Source organism: Carcharhinus amblyrhynchos, chromosome 2 (genome assembly GCF_965287045.1).
Source record: "Carcharhinus amblyrhynchos chromosome 2, sCarAmb.v2.hapA, whole genome shotgun sequence".
NCBI lineage: Eukaryota > Metazoa > Chordata > Chondrichthyes > Carcharhiniformes > Carcharhinidae > Carcharhinus > Carcharhinus amblyrhynchos.
This window is the reverse complement of record NC_137325.1, coordinates 138,304,091-138,324,454: the sequence shown is the minus strand read 5'-3', so window position 1 is coordinate 138,324,454 and position 20,364 is coordinate 138,304,091. Positions and strand designations below refer to the sequence as shown.

Sequence of the window (20,364 nt, the reverse complement as noted above, 5' to 3'; positions counted from 1 at the left end):
GGTACACCGAGGGAGAATTTAGCATGGCCAATGTAGCTAACCCGCTCATCTTTGGAGTGTGGGAGGAAACCGGGGCACCCGGCAGAAACCCACGCAGACACGGGGAGAACGTGCAAAGTCCACACAGACAGCGACCCAAGCCAGGAATTGAACCCAGGTCTCTGGCACCGTGAGACAGCAGTTCTAACCACTGTGCCACCGTACTCTCTACACCCTAACTGTGACTGGAAGGCAGCATTCTGCACTCTCTCCTTTCCTTCTCTATGCATGGTATGCTTTGTCTGTAATAGTGCACAAGAAACAATATATATATGCACTCATACATGTGACAATAATAAAACAAATCAAATCAAATAATGTTTTATTATTGGCCTCCCCTCATGACTGTGCTCTGACCCAAAAAAGCAAATCACCCCACTCTGATGATTACCTCACTCTGTCTTAGACGGTCACGTAGATGTTCGATCTGATTCCAAGCGTTCCCCAAGTCTTCCGTCAGCCTGGAATTTAATAGCAATGCTGCAAAGGGAAGGCGAAGGTTGAGAGGGGATTTGAAGGAGGAGGTCAACAATCACGAGCCCAGACAGGGAGCTACACTCATCCTCGGTGGGAGCATCGAGAATGGATTTGTAATGATTGACAGAAGAATCAGAGGTGACATGAGGAGGAACCTCTATTTTTGTAAATCGAGCCAGGGGTTAGGATATGGGATGCACTGCCTGAGAGCGCGAGGGAGGCAGGTTCAATCGTGACTTTCAGAAGAGAATTGGACAATGGTTTGAAGAGAAAAGGCAAGGAGGAAAGACTGGGGGAGGGGTGTGGGACTAGCAGGGTGTTTCTTATTTATTATTGTCACAAGTAGACTTACATTAACACTGCAATGAAGTTACTGTGAAAATCTCCGAGTTGCCATACTCTAGTGCCTGTTCGGACACACCGAGGGAGAATTTAGTATGGCCAATGAACCTAACCAGCACGTCTTTCAGAGGAAACCCACGCAGACACAGGGACAATGTGCAAACTAAACACAGACAGTGTCCTGATCTGGGAATCGAATCCCAGTCCCTGGCTCTGTCAGACAGCAGTGCTAACCACTGTGCCACCAAGTATCTCATACAGGGAGCCAGCACGGACAAGAGAGGCCACATAGCCCCCTTGTGTGTTTTAAGCATCCTGCAATCAGCCAAAGAAGCCTCATTTATTCGCACAACTTAAAAACAGAATCAATCCCTAAGATAACCCTTTAAAGAAAGAGAAGGTAGACTGCGGGCTGTCCACTACCATCGCTCCTCTTGTACATACTTTCCATTAGCTGTTCCTCGCACCTCTTCTGCATAAGGAGCTTCGGGCATTCCACTTGGACTTCTCGAGACACTGTGGACTTGCGTCTATGGACCGGTTTCTGTGGCGACTCCACACTCCGTTCCGCGGAGGCTGCTTTGTCCAGTGCTTCCTGATGGCCAGCTACTCTGGGAGATACCTGGATCACAAGCCGCCGTTCCTCCTCACAGCTTATCTGTTCCGTCGTCTGCATGGAGAGAGGGGGCAAGAAAATCCACACGCAACTTAAACAATGTCAATTTTGGCAGCAAATTCACAATTCTCCGCTAAGACTTCAGCCAGAATTGGAGCACAGAGAGATCAAGGGGTATATCCTTTCCAACTACAAAACATCAATAATATCCATTTTAAAGTTGTCACTATGAACCAATTCCCCTTTGACTTTCTACACAAAGAGCAGCCCACGTGCAAGTCTCTCAGCTTTCATGTTCGGAACAGTCCACCAATGTGACTCTCATTTCCTATTCCATAATCTTTAAAACCCCCATTTTATTTCCATCTCTTCCCAAGAGTGCTGACTCACGGTTGCAATCTTCATAGAGGTATCCAAGCACAGGAAAAGGCCCTCCAGCCCATTGCATCTGCGCCAGTCAAGGACAAACCACCGAGCTATTCTAATCCCATTTTCCAGCACTCGGCCAATAGTCTAGGCATCACAAGTGCACATTTAAATAATTGTTAAATCTCAAGGCAGTGAGCTCCAGTCGTGAGAGCCTTGAACAGTGGGCCCAAATGTCAGAAGTGTCATGATTGCTCCTTGCACTGGCAAACAAGTCTACCATAACAAGACTCACAGCCAGTTGTTACCCCCAATTCTCCATCTCTTCCACACACACACACACACACACACACACACACACACACACACACACACACACACAGACTTTGGAACTGGGATACAAAGAGAACACTCCTCATCAAGTCAAGATATGGAGTTGCCAGTGTTGGACTGGGCTGGGCTCACAACACCAGGTTAAAGGCCAAGAGGTTTATTTGGAATCACGAGCTTTTGGAGCGCTGCTCCTTCATCAGCTGAGTGGAGAGGTGGGTTCACAAACATGGCATTTATAGGCACAGACTCAACTGCAAGATAATGGTTGGAACCACATCAGGGATAGCCAGTTTGGGTGGAATCCTTCACTTGTCTAATCTGTACTGCCATAACTAATTAAAGAGTTCATTGTGTCCTGTGAAGCACATTTAATTCATTATTAATATAAACCACCCCCCCCCCCCCCCCCCCCCTCAGAGGCAGGAGCCCACTCTGAGGATCAGCGCTGCCAATCCACACCACAAGAGCAATGGGAATATTTAGATGTAATCTTTTCATGGGGCACGGGCATCGCTGGCAAAGCTGACACTTGTCACCTAGTTATCCTGGAACTAATTTGGCCATTTCAGAGGGTAGTTGTGTGGTTGACTGGGTAATGATGGCAGATTTCCTTCCCTAAACAGACATTAATGAACCAGAGACAGTTTCTTTGGCGACAATCGATGATAGTTTCATCGTCACCATCACCATGATTCCAGATTTAATTCCAGATTTTAGTAATTGTATTTAAATTCCACCGGTTGCTGTGGTGGGGTTTGAAACCATGTCCCCAGAACATTCGCCTGGGCCTCGGGATCACTAGTCCAGTGGTTCACCCCACTGTCTCCCCATGAAGAGGCTGAGGTTTAGCACTCTGACCTCTGAGTCAGAATCTTGTACATTTCAGTCGCACCCAGACACTTCAGCCCACAAACCAGGCTGGCACTCCTGTGCGCTACTGCAGGAGTGCTGCAGTGTCAGAAGTGCCACGTCTGGACCCAGATATTCAACAAAGTCTCCATTTGTCCTCTCAGGGGGAAAATAAAAGATCTTCTAGTGCTATTCTAAGTAAGCTTGGCCAATAGTTATCCCTGAACCACCATCACTATCAATGCAAACTGACTTTGCAGTGAATTAGTTCATATAATGACTGAGTTTAAAAGCACAGCATTGATATACAATGCTTACCCTGAGGTCATGAACAGGGATATATAGATGCATGTCTGGCAGCATCTGTAAGGTGAGAAAAGAGCTGATGTTTCGAATGCAAATGACCCTTTGTCTGGACTCGAAACATCAGCTCTTTTCTCTCCTTACAGATGCTGCCAGACCTGCGGAGATTTTCCAGTATTTTCTCTTTTGGTTTCAGATTCCAGCATCCGCAGTAATTTGCTTTTTTATATAAATGCTGCATGTTCTTTCTTTTCTAATTATTGCCTATTTTAACTGAGGATTATCCTGACTATAAAACTGCCACAGACAATAAAGCGCACCAACTTCAGTGGTTGACGAAGGAGGACCCCAGCACCATCATTACGTTGCAGCGACTGGGGATCTTCCATCACTGTCTGTATAGTCTGTTGTATGTCTATTGATGTTTACTGATGTCTCCTTTTTACATCCACAGGCGATTCGGTCCGCCTTGTTGGCCAACAAGGGGCATACACACGGTGGGTCGTGCGAGGGCTGCTCTTGGATGTTGCTTTGAGAGTTGCCTAGTGCTTCACGTCATTAGTGTACCCTTAAACTGGACCATCTGACAGGCAACACGACAGCTCAGTGATTATCGCTGTTTGCTGTGTAGTTACAGGGGCCTGGGTCGGATCTCTGACTTGGATCAACGTCTGTGGGAGTTTGCACATTCTCCCCGTGCTTGTGTGGGTTTTCTCCGGGTGCTCCGGTTTCCTCCCACACCCCAAAAACGTGCTTTTTAGGCTGATTGGTGTCAATAAATGGTCCCTGAATTGGATCCCCCTTAACCTGGCGCACATATAATTCCCTAAATTTGCACCCCCTTTATTGTGGAGTCCACTAGAGGTAGACAAAAATGTCGTCGGTCGACTTAAGACTTGAATAAGGCACTCACTGAGTGTTAAAATGGGTGACGCGGGCTTGTAGGGCCAAAGGGCCTGTTTCCTGTGCTGTGCTGTTCTTTGTCCTACCTCCTCAGGGTAACTACAAGAAGAGCAGTAAACACTGGCCTTACTTATACCCTGGCACCTTCTCGCACACTGTCCCCAGCATGCCGTCTAATTCCATCTTTTACTCAAATTCTATTCCAACTCTCCTAAACTTTCTAATAATGCTCTGTTACTGTAACACTATATTCTGCACCCCCTTTCTTTCCTTCTCCCCTATGTTCTCTATGAACAGTATGTTTTGTCTGTATAGCATGCAACAAACAATACATTTCACTGTATCCAAGTACTAACCAATGCTGGAAAATGCATGTCCATAGAATCCCTACAGTACAGAAGGAGGCCATTTGGCCCATCGAGTCTGTACCAACCACAATCCCAGCCAGGCCCTATCCCCATAACTCTCATTTACTCTGTTAGTCCCCCTGACATTAGGGTCAATTTGACACGGCCAATCTACCTAACCTGCACATCTCTGGACGGTGGGAGGAAAGTGGAGCACCCAGAGGAAACCCACACAGACATGGGGAGAATGTGCAAACTCTGCACAGACGGTGACCCGAGGCTGGAACTGAACCGAGGAGCCTGGCACTGTGAGGTAGCAGTGCCAACCACTGTGCCACCGTGCCGCCCACCATGTGCGAATAATAAATCAAATCAAATTGGTTAAGAGGTGAGCACAGTGGCATTGCCACGTCAGCAGGTTCAGGAATGTTTGAGGTACAGAGGAGATTCGGAGATATCAACTTAACCCACTTCACCTTCAATTTTCAATCTCACACAAATCTGCCTTTTATTTAGCGCAGTGTGGGGCTTGTGAGGATCCATTTGGGAGATTTGGGTGTACGTTTACAGGAGGTGTCCTACCTGTGACACAGACTGGGCACTGAATGCACTGCCAAGGTTACTGGAGTTTGTCTGAGTGCTGGTTGAAGAATAATTGCAATGTGCCCGTGACATGCTGAGCAAGCGATGGATCTCCAGTTGCTGTGCTTTGATGGTTCGTTCTAATCTGGAACGGAGAGTTAACAATTCTTTATTTCACTTCACACAATCTAACACCTCTCACAACACCAGGTTAAAGTCGCTGCTCCTTCATCAGGCGCCTGATTCCAGATGAACCTGTTGGACCTTAACCTGGAGTCGTGAGACTTCTTACTGTGCCCACCCCTGTCCAACGCCAGCATCTCCACATCAGATCTAACAGCTGTTCACGAGCGCAGTGTACAAATCAGGAACGGTGAGCCTGCGGTCATCTCTCTGCCTCGCCTCTGCTGCCACTGCCGCAAGGAGGAGGTTTGACCCAAGCAGCCGCAGCTGGAGCACTGTCACCAGGAGCGGGACTGACACTGGGAGCAGTCAGAATACTGACACTGGCAGGACTGACACCAGGAGTGGGACTAACACCAGGAGTGTCCAGACACTGGCACTGGCAGCAGAACTGGCACTGGGTGCATCCAGAATACTGACACCAGGAGTGGGACTGACACCGGGAGTGGGGCTGACACAGGGAGTGGGGCTGACACCGGGAGTGGGGCTGACACCGGGAGTGGGGCTGACACCGGGAGTGGGGCTGACACCGGGAGTGGGGCTGACACCGGGAGTGGGGCTGACACCGGGAATGGGACTGACACCGGGAATATCCGGAACACTGACACCAGGAGCAGCCGGAGCACCGACACTAGGAGAAGGGCTGACACCCAGAGCATCCAGATCACCTACGCTGGGAGCAGGACTGACACTAGGAGGATCCAGAGCCGGCACTGGCAACAGCTCCGAGGAACAGCAGCACTGGTGGAGAGTTGCGGGGAAGAATTTCCTTCCTTACTCCATATGGCGGGAAGTAACAGATTTGATCAGTGGGATTATGGCCGGAATTCTCTGCCACCGGCTCAGCCAGTAAGGAGGGAGAATTTGGCATTCAGGAAGAGAATCCTGCACCATAATCTGATTTCCATGCGAGAACTGTGGAATTTCACAGCACAAATGGGAGCTATTTGATCCATCCCTGTAACAGTACAGCTCTGAAAGAACTATCCATATCATCTTATTCCCCATACTTCTCCAGATTTTAAATGTCAGATACGAAACATGTGTCAGAGCCTATCCCTGTTTGTGGTCCATGTCCTAACAATCCCTATCAATAGTAGCATCAGGTTTAACTTGGTTGAGAAAATTATTGCTGCAGCAGACAACTTGATCCCTGTTGTAAGAATGGGTTCAATTTTCAGCTCAAAATAAATGGAAATGGGATCATGCTGATTGATGGAAATCAGTTATAGAAAAGAAAAATAAAGTTATTTACATGTATAGTCAGAAACTCTTGTTATGTCCATTTCATAAATAATGAAGGTCCATAAGTAGCCTCAAAAATAAATGTATTACCAAGTATAAATATTTCACCAAGATTTCATTTCTAGGTATCAGATACTGCTGAAATTAACTCCTGCCACTATTGAATGCCAAAAAAGTGCACTGGGAAAAAACAACAGATCAGGTGGAATTACTATGGCAAAGATTTATAAACTCTGAGTGGCCAAAAAAAATCACTTAAGTTCTTTGAAAGATTTAGCATGGTGGTTAGGATTAAGGAGTAGGATACGGTTGAAGTGTAAATGTATATATATATATATGTTTTGTATCCATTTTCACTATTAAAGTTTATCTATTAACCACAATTAAGGCTTACGCTAACAATAAAGTTACTGTGAAATTCCCCTAGTCACCACAGTCCAGGTCAATCCCACCTAACCAGCACGTTGTTCATATTGTGGGATAAAACCAGAGCATCCGGAGGAAACCCACGCAGACACAGGGAGAACGTGCAAACTCCACACACACAGTGACCCAAGCTGAGAACTGAACCGGGGTCCCTGGTGCTGTGAGGCAGCAGTGCTAACCACTGTGCCATTTTCGAAGATGATACAGTGGTAGGTACAAATGCTTTAGATATGGACTTCTTGAATGTAAGGAGATTTCCAGGGGACTGTTACAGTAACTTCATTGCAGTGTTAATGTAAGCCTACTTGTGACACCAATAAACTTTCAATTTTAACTGTAAATGTATAAATGGCCTTAACTTGGTTTGAGGCACTGAAGATTGATCAGGTTACTGAACCTGACAACACTTAACCTCAAATCCTGCAGAAAATCAGAGACGTACAATGCGAGCATTCATTTAGCTGACTAATAGTGCTTTGAGATCTAGGCTAGTTTGAATTGACTGGGGACAGAGAATGGTGCATGAATGCTTGCACATATGTGCCAAGCTCCATCCACTGATATCGACACAGGAATAAGAGGAGGCCATTCAGCCCCTTGAGCTTGTTCTGCCAGTATCTGCATCTTAACTACATTGACCCATTTTGTTCAATATCCTGTAAATAAAGCTCTGGTTATTCATGTTTTTAATAGGCTTGAATCACGTAATTAGAATGTTGAATAATGAATTTCTAGCTGTGCTAAAGGCTAATGATTCAATGATTCATAGTTCAAAATAAAATCACAACCGGCACAAATAACTTTCACTTAAAAAGTATAATTTCATTGAAGTTTGGGGCCTCAGAGTCATAGAGGTTTACAGCATGGAAACAGGCCCTTCGGCCCAACTTTTCCATGCTGCCCAGTTTTTATCATTAAGCTAGTAGCAATTGCCTGCATTTGGCCCATATCCTTCTTTCCCCATTTTACCCATGTAACTGCCTAAAACTGTTTTTTAAAAGACTATTACTACTACCATTAATGTATTACTACCTCTGGCAGCTTGTTCCAGGCACCCATCACCCTCTGTGTGAAAAAATTGTCCCTCTGAACCTTTTTGTATCTCTCTCCTTTCACCTTAAACCTATGCCCTCTAGTTTTAGATTCATAAGAACATAAGAAATAGGAGCAGGAGTAGGCCATCTGGCCCTTCGAGCCTGCCCCGCCATTCAATAAGATCATGGCTGATCTGTCGTGGCTCAGTTCCACTTTCCGGCCCTCTCCCCATAACCCTTAATCCCCTCTCTTATCAAAAACCCATCAACCCGCTTCTTGAAAATATTTAGCGAGGCAGCCTCCACCACTTCAACGGGTAGAGAATTCCAGAGATTCACCACCCTTTGAGTGAAGAAGTTCCTCCTCAACTCCGTTCTAAAACGCCCCCCCTTTATCTTGAGGCTGTGCCCCCTAGTCCTACTGTCTTTTTCAGTGGGAAGAGTCTCTCCACCTCTATCCTATCCATCCCATTCATCATCTTATACGTCTCAATGAGATCTGCCCTCATTCTTCTAAACTCCAACGAGTACAAGCCCAGTTTATTCAGCCTCTCCTCATAGTTCAACCCCCTCAACTCCGGTATCAGCCTAGTAAACCTCCTCTGCACTCCCTCCAAGGCCAAAATATCTTTGCGCAGGTGCGGCGCCCAAAACTGCACACAGTACTCCAGCTGCGGCCTCACCAATGCCCTATACAGCTGCAGCAAGACCTCCTTACTTTTATATTCAATCCCCTTCGCTATGAAGGCCAGCATCCCATTCGCCTTCCTGACCACCTGCTGCACCTGCAAGCTGGGTTTTTGCGACTCATGCACAAGGACCCCGAGGTCCCTCTGCACCGTCGCCTGCTGCAGTTTTTCGCCCCGTAAGTAATAGTCCTTCCTACTATTCTTCCTACCAAAGTGGACCACCTCATACTTGCCAACATTAAATTCCATTTGCCATTTCCTGGCCCATTCGCCCAGCCTATCTTTGGGAAAAGATTCCCCTATCTTTGGGAAAAGATGTTGACTATCTAGCTGATCTATGCCCCTCATAATTTTAGAGCTCTCTATAAGATCACCCCTGTGCCTCCTACACTGGTACGAGACACATCATGGGATGATAGTTCCCATGCATAGGGTGTGAGCCGATGTGATTCAGAGATCTTCTCCGTCCCGGTGCACTGATAGTGAGGGTAGCAATGGGAATCACAAATGTTGAAACTTAGCACCCAACAATGAGATGGAGGGTTTAATATCTGATACACCCCCACTATCCCTTCTCACTCAAACCTCCATTGATCCAAGAGCAGCTCTGACTGATATCCATGGAGACAGCAATGGGCTCAGCCAATCTGCTCTTTCAATTGAGGAGCGAAACGTAGGTTTGGGGAATTTAGTAAGTGCTTGAGGAGAGTTGGAACTTTTGATATAAATGTTTGATGACAACTTACTTGATACTGGTAAAAAAAACTCAACTTTCTGCTTCAACGGCAGGCACTAACAAGTTGTGTCTTTCAAGCATTCTTCCCTAGATGACTGCAGGAGTACAGCAGCAAGACTGCGCTCAGGTACAAAAAGAATGGGATAGATTGATCTTGGGTTCGGACATAGCTCAACACAACATCGAGGGCCGAAGGGCATGTACTGTGCTGTACTGTTCTATGTTCTATTCCTATAAAAAAAACCTTCATAACATCCTAAAAGGGCTTTACAGCCGGTGGAGGACTCTTGGAAGTGCAGTCCATGTTGCACTGTAGAAAGTGAAGGAGACGGTGGCATTGTGGTATGGTCACTCTGAACTAATAATCCAGAGGTCCAGACTAATACTCTTGGGATTGTGGGTTCAGATCCCTTCACGGCAGCTGGTGGAATTTAAATTAGAAAGATAGAAATATAGAAAACAGGAAATTATAGAATAATATATGGAATTATAGAGGTACTCTCAGTATCATCAACATACCAACTAATCATTAAAAAACCCATCTGGTTTGCTCATTCCTCTAGGGAAGGAAATCTGCCATCCCTACCTGGTCTGGCCTTGATGTAACTCCAGACCCACAGCAACTCCCCTCTGTGATGGCAAAGCAAGCCCTCACTTCATTTTTAATTTTGATTTGATTTATTATTGTCACATGTATTTCTTGCACGCTACATAGAGAAGGGAAGGATAGAGTACAGGATGTAGTTTTACAGTCATAGCCAGGGTGAAGAAAGATCAACTTAGTGTGAGGTAAATCCATTCAAAAATCTGATGGCAGGAGGGAAGAAGCTATTCTTGAGCTGGCTGGTGCATGATATCAGACTTTTGTATCTTTTTTCTGGTGGAAGAAGGTGGAAGAGAGAATGTCTGGGTGCGTAGGGTCCTTGACTATGCTGGCTGCTTTGCCAAGGCAGCAGGAAATGACATTGCCAGCAATGCCCACATCCAATGAAAGAATAAACTAAACCAGTGGATGAGGGGGTGAGTGGCATTGAGGCACAAATACTAAGAAGGTCCTAAGGTGCCTTATGCTGCTAAAAATGACAACTATAACACTACAATTGACTAATGTGTCAGTGTTTCTGAGCTGGGAGCTGTAAAGAAAGAAGTGACCCAAGGAATGCTCGAAACGCCCTGGCAGCATCAGGGAAACAGTGAATCTGACTTCTTCACAACTGAAAGAAATGATGGAGTTGATTCACCATCGCACACTCACCAGTGGGGCAGCACTCCAGCTTCAGCCAACATCTGAGGGGGTATTTAACATGGCCAATCCACCTAACCTTTCAGGCTGTGGGAGAAAACCGGGGCACCCAGAGGAAACCCACGCAGACATAGGGAAAATGTCCAAACTCCACACAGATAGTGAACCGAGCCAGGAATTGAACCTGGGTCCCTGGTACAGTGAGGCAGCAGTGCTAACCACTGTGCCACCGAACCATGCTGTGGTCAGTATGAACATACCGTTCATAGAGTACATAGGGGAGAAGGAAAGGAGAGGGTGCAGAATATAGTGCTCAGCTACAGATAGGATGTAGAGAAAGGTCAGCTTAATATATGATAGGACCATTCAAAAGTCCGATGGCAGCAGGGAAGAAGCAGTTCTCGAGTCGATTGGTACGTGACTTCAGACATTTGTGTTTGTTTCCTGATGGAAGAAGGTGGAAGAGAGAATGTCTGAGATGTGTGTGTCCTTAACTATTCTGACTGCTTTTCCAGGGCAGTGGGATTACTGATTAAAAATCCACTTATCTCAGCCTTGAGCACACTTAACAACCCAGCCTCAAAAGACCTGTGCGGTAAACTACCATGAACACAAAGATTATCTGCTCATGTCTCTGACCTGCCCCATCTCTATAAAATCTGGACAAGTTCTCTTTGTGGGCTGTTCCTGTGCGGATACCAGTCATCATATATCTTACATTACAACAGCACTCAACTGGCTGTAAAGCTCTATGGGACCTCCTGAGGTTGTAAATGGAGATATAAAAACATAAGTTCTTTTCTTAACATTGCAACATATCAAAGTTCAACAAATAGGCTGTGTAGGGGTGACATGGTGGCACAGTGATTAGCACTGCTACTTCACAGTGCCAGGGACCCGGGTTCGATTCCCAGCTTGTCTGTGTGAAGTCGGCACATTCTCCCCGTGTCTGCATGGATTTCCTCCGGGTGCTCCAGTTTCCTCCCAAATCCAAAGATATGTAGGTTGTTAGTTGGCCATGCTAAATTGCTGCTTGGTGACAGGGGGATTAGCTAGGGTAAATGCATGGGTTACATGCATGGGGCTTGGATGGGGCTGTGGTTGGTGCAGACTCGATGGGCCAAATGGCCTCTTTCTGCACTGTAGGATTCTATGATTCTATGTATCAAAACAATGCAACAAGAGCAGGAAGGTAAACTATTCACTCTACACACCCTACCTATGTCTGCCTGGGTTTCCTCTGGGTGCTTTGGTTTCCTCTCACAGTCCAAAAGACATGCTAGTTAGGTGCACTGGCCATGCTAAATTCTCCCTCAGTGTACCCGAACAGGCGCTGGAGTGTGGCAGCTAGGGGATTTCCACAATAGCTTTATTGCAGTGTGAATGTAACCCTTCTTATGACACTAATAATAAACTTATAGCTAAAACTAAACAAACCAAAATGACGGTCAGGCGACCCACCCAAGTCACATAAAACCCTTTAGGACATCTTTCCCAAGGCCATCTTGAATACTAGTGAAGAGTCTGAGGAACTGAGCACAGGAAAAGGGCTATTTGAGGAAATTGCACTCAGAAAACAGTTTAAACGCAGTGAAACATCCCAGGGAGCTTTACAGGAGCTTCAGACAGGATCTGGCACTGAGCCATATAAAGAAACATTCAGACAGGTATACGAGTATTTGGTTAATGAAGCAGTTCACGAGGCGCATCTTAAAGAAGGGGGGACAGGGGGGGAATTGCACAGTGGGTTAGCACTGCTGTCTCACAGTGCCAGGGGCCTGAGTTCGATTCCAGCCTCCAGTCACTGTCTGTGTGGAGTTTGCACATTCTCCCCATGTCTGCGTAGGTGTCCTCTGGCTACTCCAGTTTCTTCCCACAGTCCAAAATGTGCTGGTTAGGTGCACTGGCCGTGCTAAATTCACCCTCAAGTGTATCCGAACAGGCGCTGGAGTGTGACAACTAGGGGATTTTCACAGCAACTTCATCACAGTGTTAATGGAATCATACTTAATAAATAAGCTTTTTAGCTTTAGAGAGATCAAGAGGATTAGGGGTGAGGTAGCTGAAGCACAGCCGCCAGAAAAGGCATTTCCTCCACACAAAACTTGGCAAAAACAAAAAGCTAGCAATTGACAGCAAGATCGCGCATTCACAAGACACATCAGACTTATTGCAGGTAAGGTTTTATTACATGCTGTAAACCTCCTCCTGCTGCATTCCTCCAAATTGATGCAAGATGAAAATTCACAGAGAAATAATTGTGTCATCTGAAAATTTGTCCAAATTATTTAAAACGTTGCGCAAACTTGTCAACTTTTTTTGAGGCAGCTCCGAAAGCAAGTGAAAGAGTCCATTGTTTATATGTCTCGAACGGCCAACAGGTTGAGGAAGAGAGCCAGATAGAGCTAAGCTGAGGAGTACATAATGATAAAGGTGCAGGTCTCCAGATTTTAAACGCATTACAAATTTAGTGTTCTGAATGATCACAGCAACAACCTTATTTTCACATACACACTGACAGCTCAAAGAGAAAATATTGCTCACGCAAACAAGGTAGCAATATCTGGGGAGGGGGGACAGGGCAGGGGGGCATGATGTGAGAACAGGAGTGGCTGTGTGTCCGTTAGCTCTGGCGCCACGCAAATCATTATTATATAATGTGAACAGTTGGGGTCCTAGCACAGATCCTTGCAGAAACCCACTATCACTGACTGCCAATCAGAAAAACACTTATTTATGCCAACTCTTCGCTTCCTATCCCCCAACCAGCTTTCTATCCATCTGCAATCCCATCTGCTTTAACTTTACATTGTAATTATGCGAGACCTTGTCAAAAACCTTCTGAAAGTCTAAATAAACCACATCCACTGGTTCTCATTGGTCAACCCTACTAATTACATCCTCAAAAAATTCCAATAGATTCGTCAAGCACGATTTCCCTTTTGTGAATCCATGTTGACTTTGTCTGATTATACCATTGCCTTCCAAGTGCTGAGTTATGAAATAATGAGTTATGAACTGGAGTAACTTCCCCTGTACTGATGTTAGGCTCACTGGTCCATAGGTCCCTGTTTTCTCTCTACCTCTCTTTTTAAATAGCAGGCTTACATTAGCTACCTTCCAATCTGTAGGAATCAGTCCAGAGTCCAAAGAACTTTGGAAAAGAAACTCTAATAACACTACTATTTCTCGGGACATTTCCTTAAGTACTCTGGGATAAAGATTATCAGGACCTGGGGACTTTTCCACCTTCAATACCATCAATTTCCCCAAAACCATTTCTCCAGTAATGCTGACTTCCTTCAGCTCCTCACTAAAACATGCTGCTCTCAGCACTTCTGGTTCAATTGAGTTGAGTCCCCCTTTCAATCCTTGGAAAATCAGCTATCCCTGATTGAGCTGGAGAGGAAGGGCCAGAGAAGTGTCTGTGGGACCGGCTCACCAGAAGGAGCTGAGGGTGGGCTCCCAGCTAAATGTTTTGAGAACTGGATACCAGGTTTCCTTAATCTGGACAGGAGAGCTGGATGTATTAATCTTGAACGTGGTGTCCTGTTTTCAAGGTCTGACCCCCAGCTGGTATTCACACATTTTCATAGCTTCAGTTGCAGAGGTTTGGATGAAGCTGTAAAGTGTCTGAAACCTTCATCCTGCGATCCTGAGGGATCCTTAAGGCTGTTCAACAATCCTACAAAGTCTTTGGTCTCTCTAAACTCTGTGGAAGGAAATCATTTGGGGTGATTGGGTGGGATCTGGAGCCCACTGTGTCCTTGTGCAGGAATGGCGCCAGGGACATGAGATCCGGCGAAACGAGGGAATCGTGAATCTTGCTGGCGATGTAATCAGACCTGATTCTAACATGCATTGTAATTATACACCATATATTCCCCCAGGCATCTCGTCAAACCTCGCTGACGTCACGTCACGTCAGCACAGTCTATAACAAGGTTCACCCAACGTGAACTTGTTGAGAAGATCCCCCCCCCCCACCAGGGGAGTCAAAGTGAGACAACCCCCTGGCATTGCCCTCATCACAGGCTGAAGCAGTCCTTGTTCAAATGCAATGCGATCGAGACAGAGGTTTCCTCCAGGTGCTCCGGTATCCTCCCACAGTCCAAATATGTGCAGGTTAGGTTGATTGGCCATGCTAAAATTGCCCCTTAGTGTCCCGGGATGCGTAGGTTAAAGGGACTAGTAGGGCAAATGCGTGGGGTGACAGGGATAGGGCCTGGGTGGGATTGTGGTCAGTGCAGACTCGATGGGCCGAATGGCCTCCTTCTGCACTGCAGGGTTTCTATGATTCTATGAATATCCAGACTTGGGCTGACAGCTGGCAGGTAACATTTGTGCCACACGAATGCCAGGCAATGACCATCACCAATAAGAGACACTCTAACCACTATCCCTTGACATTCAATGGTGTAACCACCACTGAATCCCCCACTGTCAACATTTTTGAGGTTACCATTGACCAGAAACTCAACCGGGCTCGCCACATAAACACAGTGGCCACAAGAGCAGGTCAGAGGCCGGGAATACTGTGGCAAGTAACTCACCTCCTGACTCCCCAAAGCCTGTCCACTATCTTCAAGGCACAAGTCAGGAGTGTGATGGAATTCTCCCCACTTGTTTGGATGGGTGGAGCTCCAACAACACTCAAGAAGCTCGACACCATCCAGAACAAAGCAGCCTGCTAGATTGGCACCACATCCACAAATATTCACTCCCTCCACCACCAACGCTCAGTTGCAGCAGTGTGTACGACTTACACGATGCACTGCAGCACTTCACCAAAGATCCTTAGACAGCACCTTCCAAACTCACAACCACTTCCATCTGGAAGGGCAAGGATAGCAGATACACGGGAACACCACCACCTGCAAATTCCCCTCCAAACCACTCACCATCCTGACTTAGAAACGTATCGCTGTTCCTTCACAGTTTCTGGGTCAAAACCTTAGAATCCCCTCCCTAATGGCATTGTGGGTCAACCTACAGCAATGCAGGTAGTTTCCCCTGTGCCACCTTGTATTCCTGGTATGCTGCCCCAGACTCTCACCAATTTTTACAGATGCACCATAGAAAGCATTCTTTCTGGTTGTATCACAGCTTGGTATGGGCTCCTGCTCTGCCCAAGACCACAAGGAACTATAAAGGGCCATGAATGTAGCCCAGTCCGTTATGCAAACCAGCCTTCCATCCATTGACTCTGTCTACATTACCCCCTGCCTTGGAAAAGCTGCCAGCATAATCAAGGACCCCACGTACCCCGGACATTCTCTCTTCCACCTTCTTCCATTGGGAAAAAGATACAAAAGTCTGAGAACATGTACCAACCGACTCAAGAACAGCTTCTTTCCTGATGCCATCAGACTTTTGAATGGACTTATCTCGCATTAAATTGATCTTTCTCTACACCCAGCTATGACTGTAACACTACACTCTGCACTCTCTCCTTTCCTTTTCTATGAAGGGTATGTTTTGTCTGTATAGAACACAAAAAACAATACTTTTCACTGTATCGCAACACATGACGATAATAAATCAAATCAAATCAATACCCATCTCCCGGGAGCAGGCTGCCTGGCCAACTCTTTGTCTCATCTCCATGAAATATGGCAGTGTGTGAGTTTCACAATTTAACATCTGACCGAGCCCCATTTACCTGTTTTTTTGATATTAAAATTTGCCCTGATGTGTTACAATCTACCTGCTGCTGCTGACACTTACCGCCACTTGATCTTCAGGAGATTGGCAACATCCGCACAGAGTGAGACGACACCCTTTCGAGAACTTCTGATAACAAACGCCACCGCTTTCGATGCAATTTCCTTATCTTCGTCCCCACCGTCTATTTCTGAACCACTTCCTGGAAGAAAGGATTTTCGGAACAGGAAGGGGGATTAGCAACAATTCGGTCCATTTGTGTTCCCGAGAAACGGAATCACCGAGCTACACATCCCCCAGGGGAACGGGCTTCAAATCTCCTCACCCAGTTGGAGTTGGGTCAGGACAGAAAGACTTGCATTCGTGAAATGCCTTTCATAACACCCACAGTTTGTCTCAAGGCACATGATAGATGATGAAGCACTTCCAAAGCATCAGCACGGTGGCAAACTGGTTAGCACTGCTGCCTCACAGCTCTATGGACCTGGGTTCGAATCCCAGCTTGGGTCACTGTCTGAGTGGAGTCTGCATATTCTCCCCGTAACTGTGCGCGTTTCCTCTGAGTGCTCCCACAGTCTGAAAGACACACTGGTTATGTGGATTGGCTGTGCTAAGTTGCCCCTCAGTGTACCCGAACAGGTGCCAGAATGTGGCAGCTAGGGGATTTTCACAGTAACTTAATTGCAGTGTTAATGTAAGCCAACAAGTGACACTAATAAATAAAACTGAGGAAGGCATGAAAGATTAATTAAATCCAATGCATGAAAGTGAATCAATATCAGCAGTGATGGGGCCATTAACCTGAAGTGCTTTGCAATCGTATCATTTGGTTTTCCTGTGTCCTCTATTCTCTGAATTAAGAGGCGGGGGGGGGTGGTGGTTCCAAATTTTTTTCCCTGAAAACCATCAAGTTCTGAAAGCCGGTCCGGGCTCGGTGCCGAGGTTGCCAAAGTTGAGGTGCTCTGCCCGTATCATTCTGCTGTAACTGCGCTGCACCCCCTCCTAAGAAGGACTTCAGGAGAAGTTGCTTCGACCCAATTCTTCATTGTAGCAACCTGTTCTCACCCACCACACCAGAGTGTGCCATCAACAACTGTACACCGTCTGTGAGTACAACGAGTCAATTGTGTTCTTAATCCTGTCTTTGAGCACCTGACCAGTTATTCCCAAAATAGTCATAAGCCCTGCTCACCACACCTGTATACGCTGGGAGTTTGGGGCCAGGATTTAACATTGTCATGGTAACTGAGAAACAGAGAGAGAGAGACAGACAGAACTGGCAAAAGGGCATTCTAGAAAATATCTGCTGCTGAAACTATAATCCCACATTCAACAGCTCCAATGCTCATAGAATCCCTACAGTGCAGAAGGAGGCCATTCGGCCCAGGAACACAAAGATATTTACTAACAAGGAAAAACTCTACAGAGGCCGGCAGCCCACTGGTTGCCCCAGTCCCTCCATGTCCTCTAGCTGTCTTCTGGCCAAGAGAGTTCCCCACCCCTGGAGTGATTACCCACACTCAGTTCCAATTGGTTTCCCCAGGCAGGTGACTCTCTTCTGCTGTGTTGCTCTTAACATGACAATCACCGCAAAGGGGTGGCACAGTGATTAGCACTGCTGCCTCACAGAGCTAGGGACCCAGGTTCAATTCCTGGCTTGGGCGACCATTTGTGCGGAGTCTGCACATTCTCCCCGTGTCTGCATGGGTTTCCTCTGGGTGCTCTGGTTTCCTCCCACGCTCCCAAAAGGCCTGCTGGTTGGGTGCATTGGTGGTGCTAAATTCTCTCTTAGTGTACCTGAACAGGCACTGATAGGGGATTTTCACAATAACTTCATTGCAGTGTGAATGTAAGCCTACTTGGGACACTAATAAATAAACTTGCATCTTGATTTTGAAATTCTCATCCTTGTTTTCAAATCCCTCCATGATCTTGCTCCTCTCTAATAACTCTTCTCCATCTCCACAATCCTCCAAAACATCTGTGTTCCTCTAACTCTGGCCTCTTATCATAGAATCCTACTGTGCAGAAGGAGGCTATTTGGCCCATCGAGTCTGCACCGACCATAATCCCACCCAGCCCTATCCTCGTAACTCCATGCATTTACCCTGACACTAAGGGGAAATTTAGCATGGCCAATCCACCTAACCTGCACACCTTTGCACTGTGGGAGGAAACAGGAGCACCTGGAGGAAACCCACGCAGACACGGGGAGAATGTGCAAACTCCACACAGACAGTGACCCAGGAATTGAACCCGGGTCCCTGGCTCTGTGAGGTAGCAGTGCTAACCACTGTGCTACCGTGTGGCCTCCTCCATTCCTGATTTTAATTGCTCCTTCAGTTGCCTAGGCCCCAAGCTCTGAGACTCCCTCCCTACACCTCTCCATCTTGCTTGTTTCCTTTAAGGCACCAAGAAATCATAGAAACCCTACAGTGCAGAAGGAGGCCATTTGGCCCATCGAGTCTGCACCAACCACAATCCCACCCAGGCCCTACCCCCATATCCCTACATATTTACCCGCTAATCCCTCTAATCTACGCATCTCAGGACTCTAAGGGGTAATTTTTAGCATGGCCAATCAACCTAACCCACACATCTTTGGACTGTGGGAGGAAACTGGAGCATCCGGAGGAAACCCACGCAGACATGAGGAGAATGTGCAAATTCCACACAGACAGTGACCCAAGCCGGGAATCGAACCCAGGTCCCTGGAGCTGTGAAGCAGCAGTGCTAACCACTGTGCTAATATGCCACCTCTTTGACAAAGCTTACGACCATCTGAACTACTACACAGTTTGATCTTGTACTTTGTTTTATAAAGCTACTGTGAGCTGTTTAGCAGGGTAAAGTTGTTGCCATTGTTGTTGATGAGAGACTGATGTAAACTGTGCAAGTCAGATATCCTGTTAAAGCCCCACATCTGTACACTGATCCAGGCTGCACCGATTGGCACAGTAGGACTCAGTATCCCTGTTTGGGAAGGGCCAGGGTTAGATTAACCCTGACACACCTGATTGCTGTCCACATACAAATCTGAAGCGTTTTCACTGTGACCTCTGCTGAGCAGCACCTTTCGCAATACCTGCTGTCAAAGTTCAAAGGTGAAAAATAGTCACTTGGGACACCAGGGAATAACTACTGTTAGTGCAACTGTAGCCCGGGGCTGGGGGGGGGGGAGAAAAGTCAATAACAACTCGGGAGGAGGGTCGGGGAAAGAGTGCAGAGAAGGTTCACCAGGATGTTACCTGGTCTCAAGGGTGTTGGCTTTGAGGAGAGGTTGAATAAACTCGGAAAGATGGAGGCTGAGGAGAGGCCTGATAAAATTATGGGAGATCTAGACAGGGTGGATATTCAGAGGCATTTTCCCAGGGTGAAAGTGTCAATTACAAAGAGGCACAGGTTCAAGGTGAGAGGCGGAAAGTTTAAGAGAGATGTGCAGGGGAGGGTGGTGGGTGCCTGGAACCCACTGCCAGAGGGGGTGGTGGAAGCAGGCACATTAGTAACATTTAAGAGGCATCTGGATGGGTACATGAACAGGAAGGGAACACAGAGGCATACAGTCCAAGTAAGGGCCAAGAAGGTGTTTGTTTCTAGTTAGGGCATCATGATCGACACAGCCTTGGAGGGCCGAAGGCCTGTTCCTGTACTGTACTTCACTTTGTTCAATCTTTGTTCATTGGGAGGAGGATGGTATGAAAAATTAATGTAAAAAGCCTCTCAAGGATCACAGCATCATCGGGTGAACTGGCTTAAAGAAAGTAATGTGGGATCTGTGATTGATTAGCAGATGTGGCTACAATCATTACCTTCAATAACTGGGTCAATGCAACAACAGAGAATTCTGCCCTTACCCTGCTGTGCTAATAAAACAGGACTTGCTTTTACTCAGGGTCACAGCGATTGAACCACCTCACAGAGCCTTGGACAGAGTTATTTTTCCATTTTGGTGACTGTTTTTACATATCTGCCAGTCAGGGCCACATA

The 20,364-nt window shown here is 46.6% G+C and overlaps 1 protein-coding gene across 1 annotated transcript in view; it reads right to left on the bottom strand.

Annotated features, from left to right (window-relative positions):
* LOC145361686 (uncharacterized) overlaps positions 1-20,364 on the bottom strand; it is an 82,927-nt gene that overhangs the window by 36,152 nt on the left and 26,411 nt on the right. The window contains exons 2-5 of the mRNA XM_080217599.1: positions 16,441-16,579; positions 5,158-5,302; positions 1,303-1,528; positions 431-519 (exon numbers count right to left, since the gene is read on the bottom strand). Of these exons, the coding sequence (XP_080073725.1) occupies positions 431-519; positions 1,303-1,528; positions 5,158-5,302; positions 16,441-16,579 (599 nt within the window). The remainder of the gene's footprint in view (positions 1-430; positions 520-1,302; positions 1,529-5,157; positions 5,303-16,440; positions 16,580-20,364) is intronic.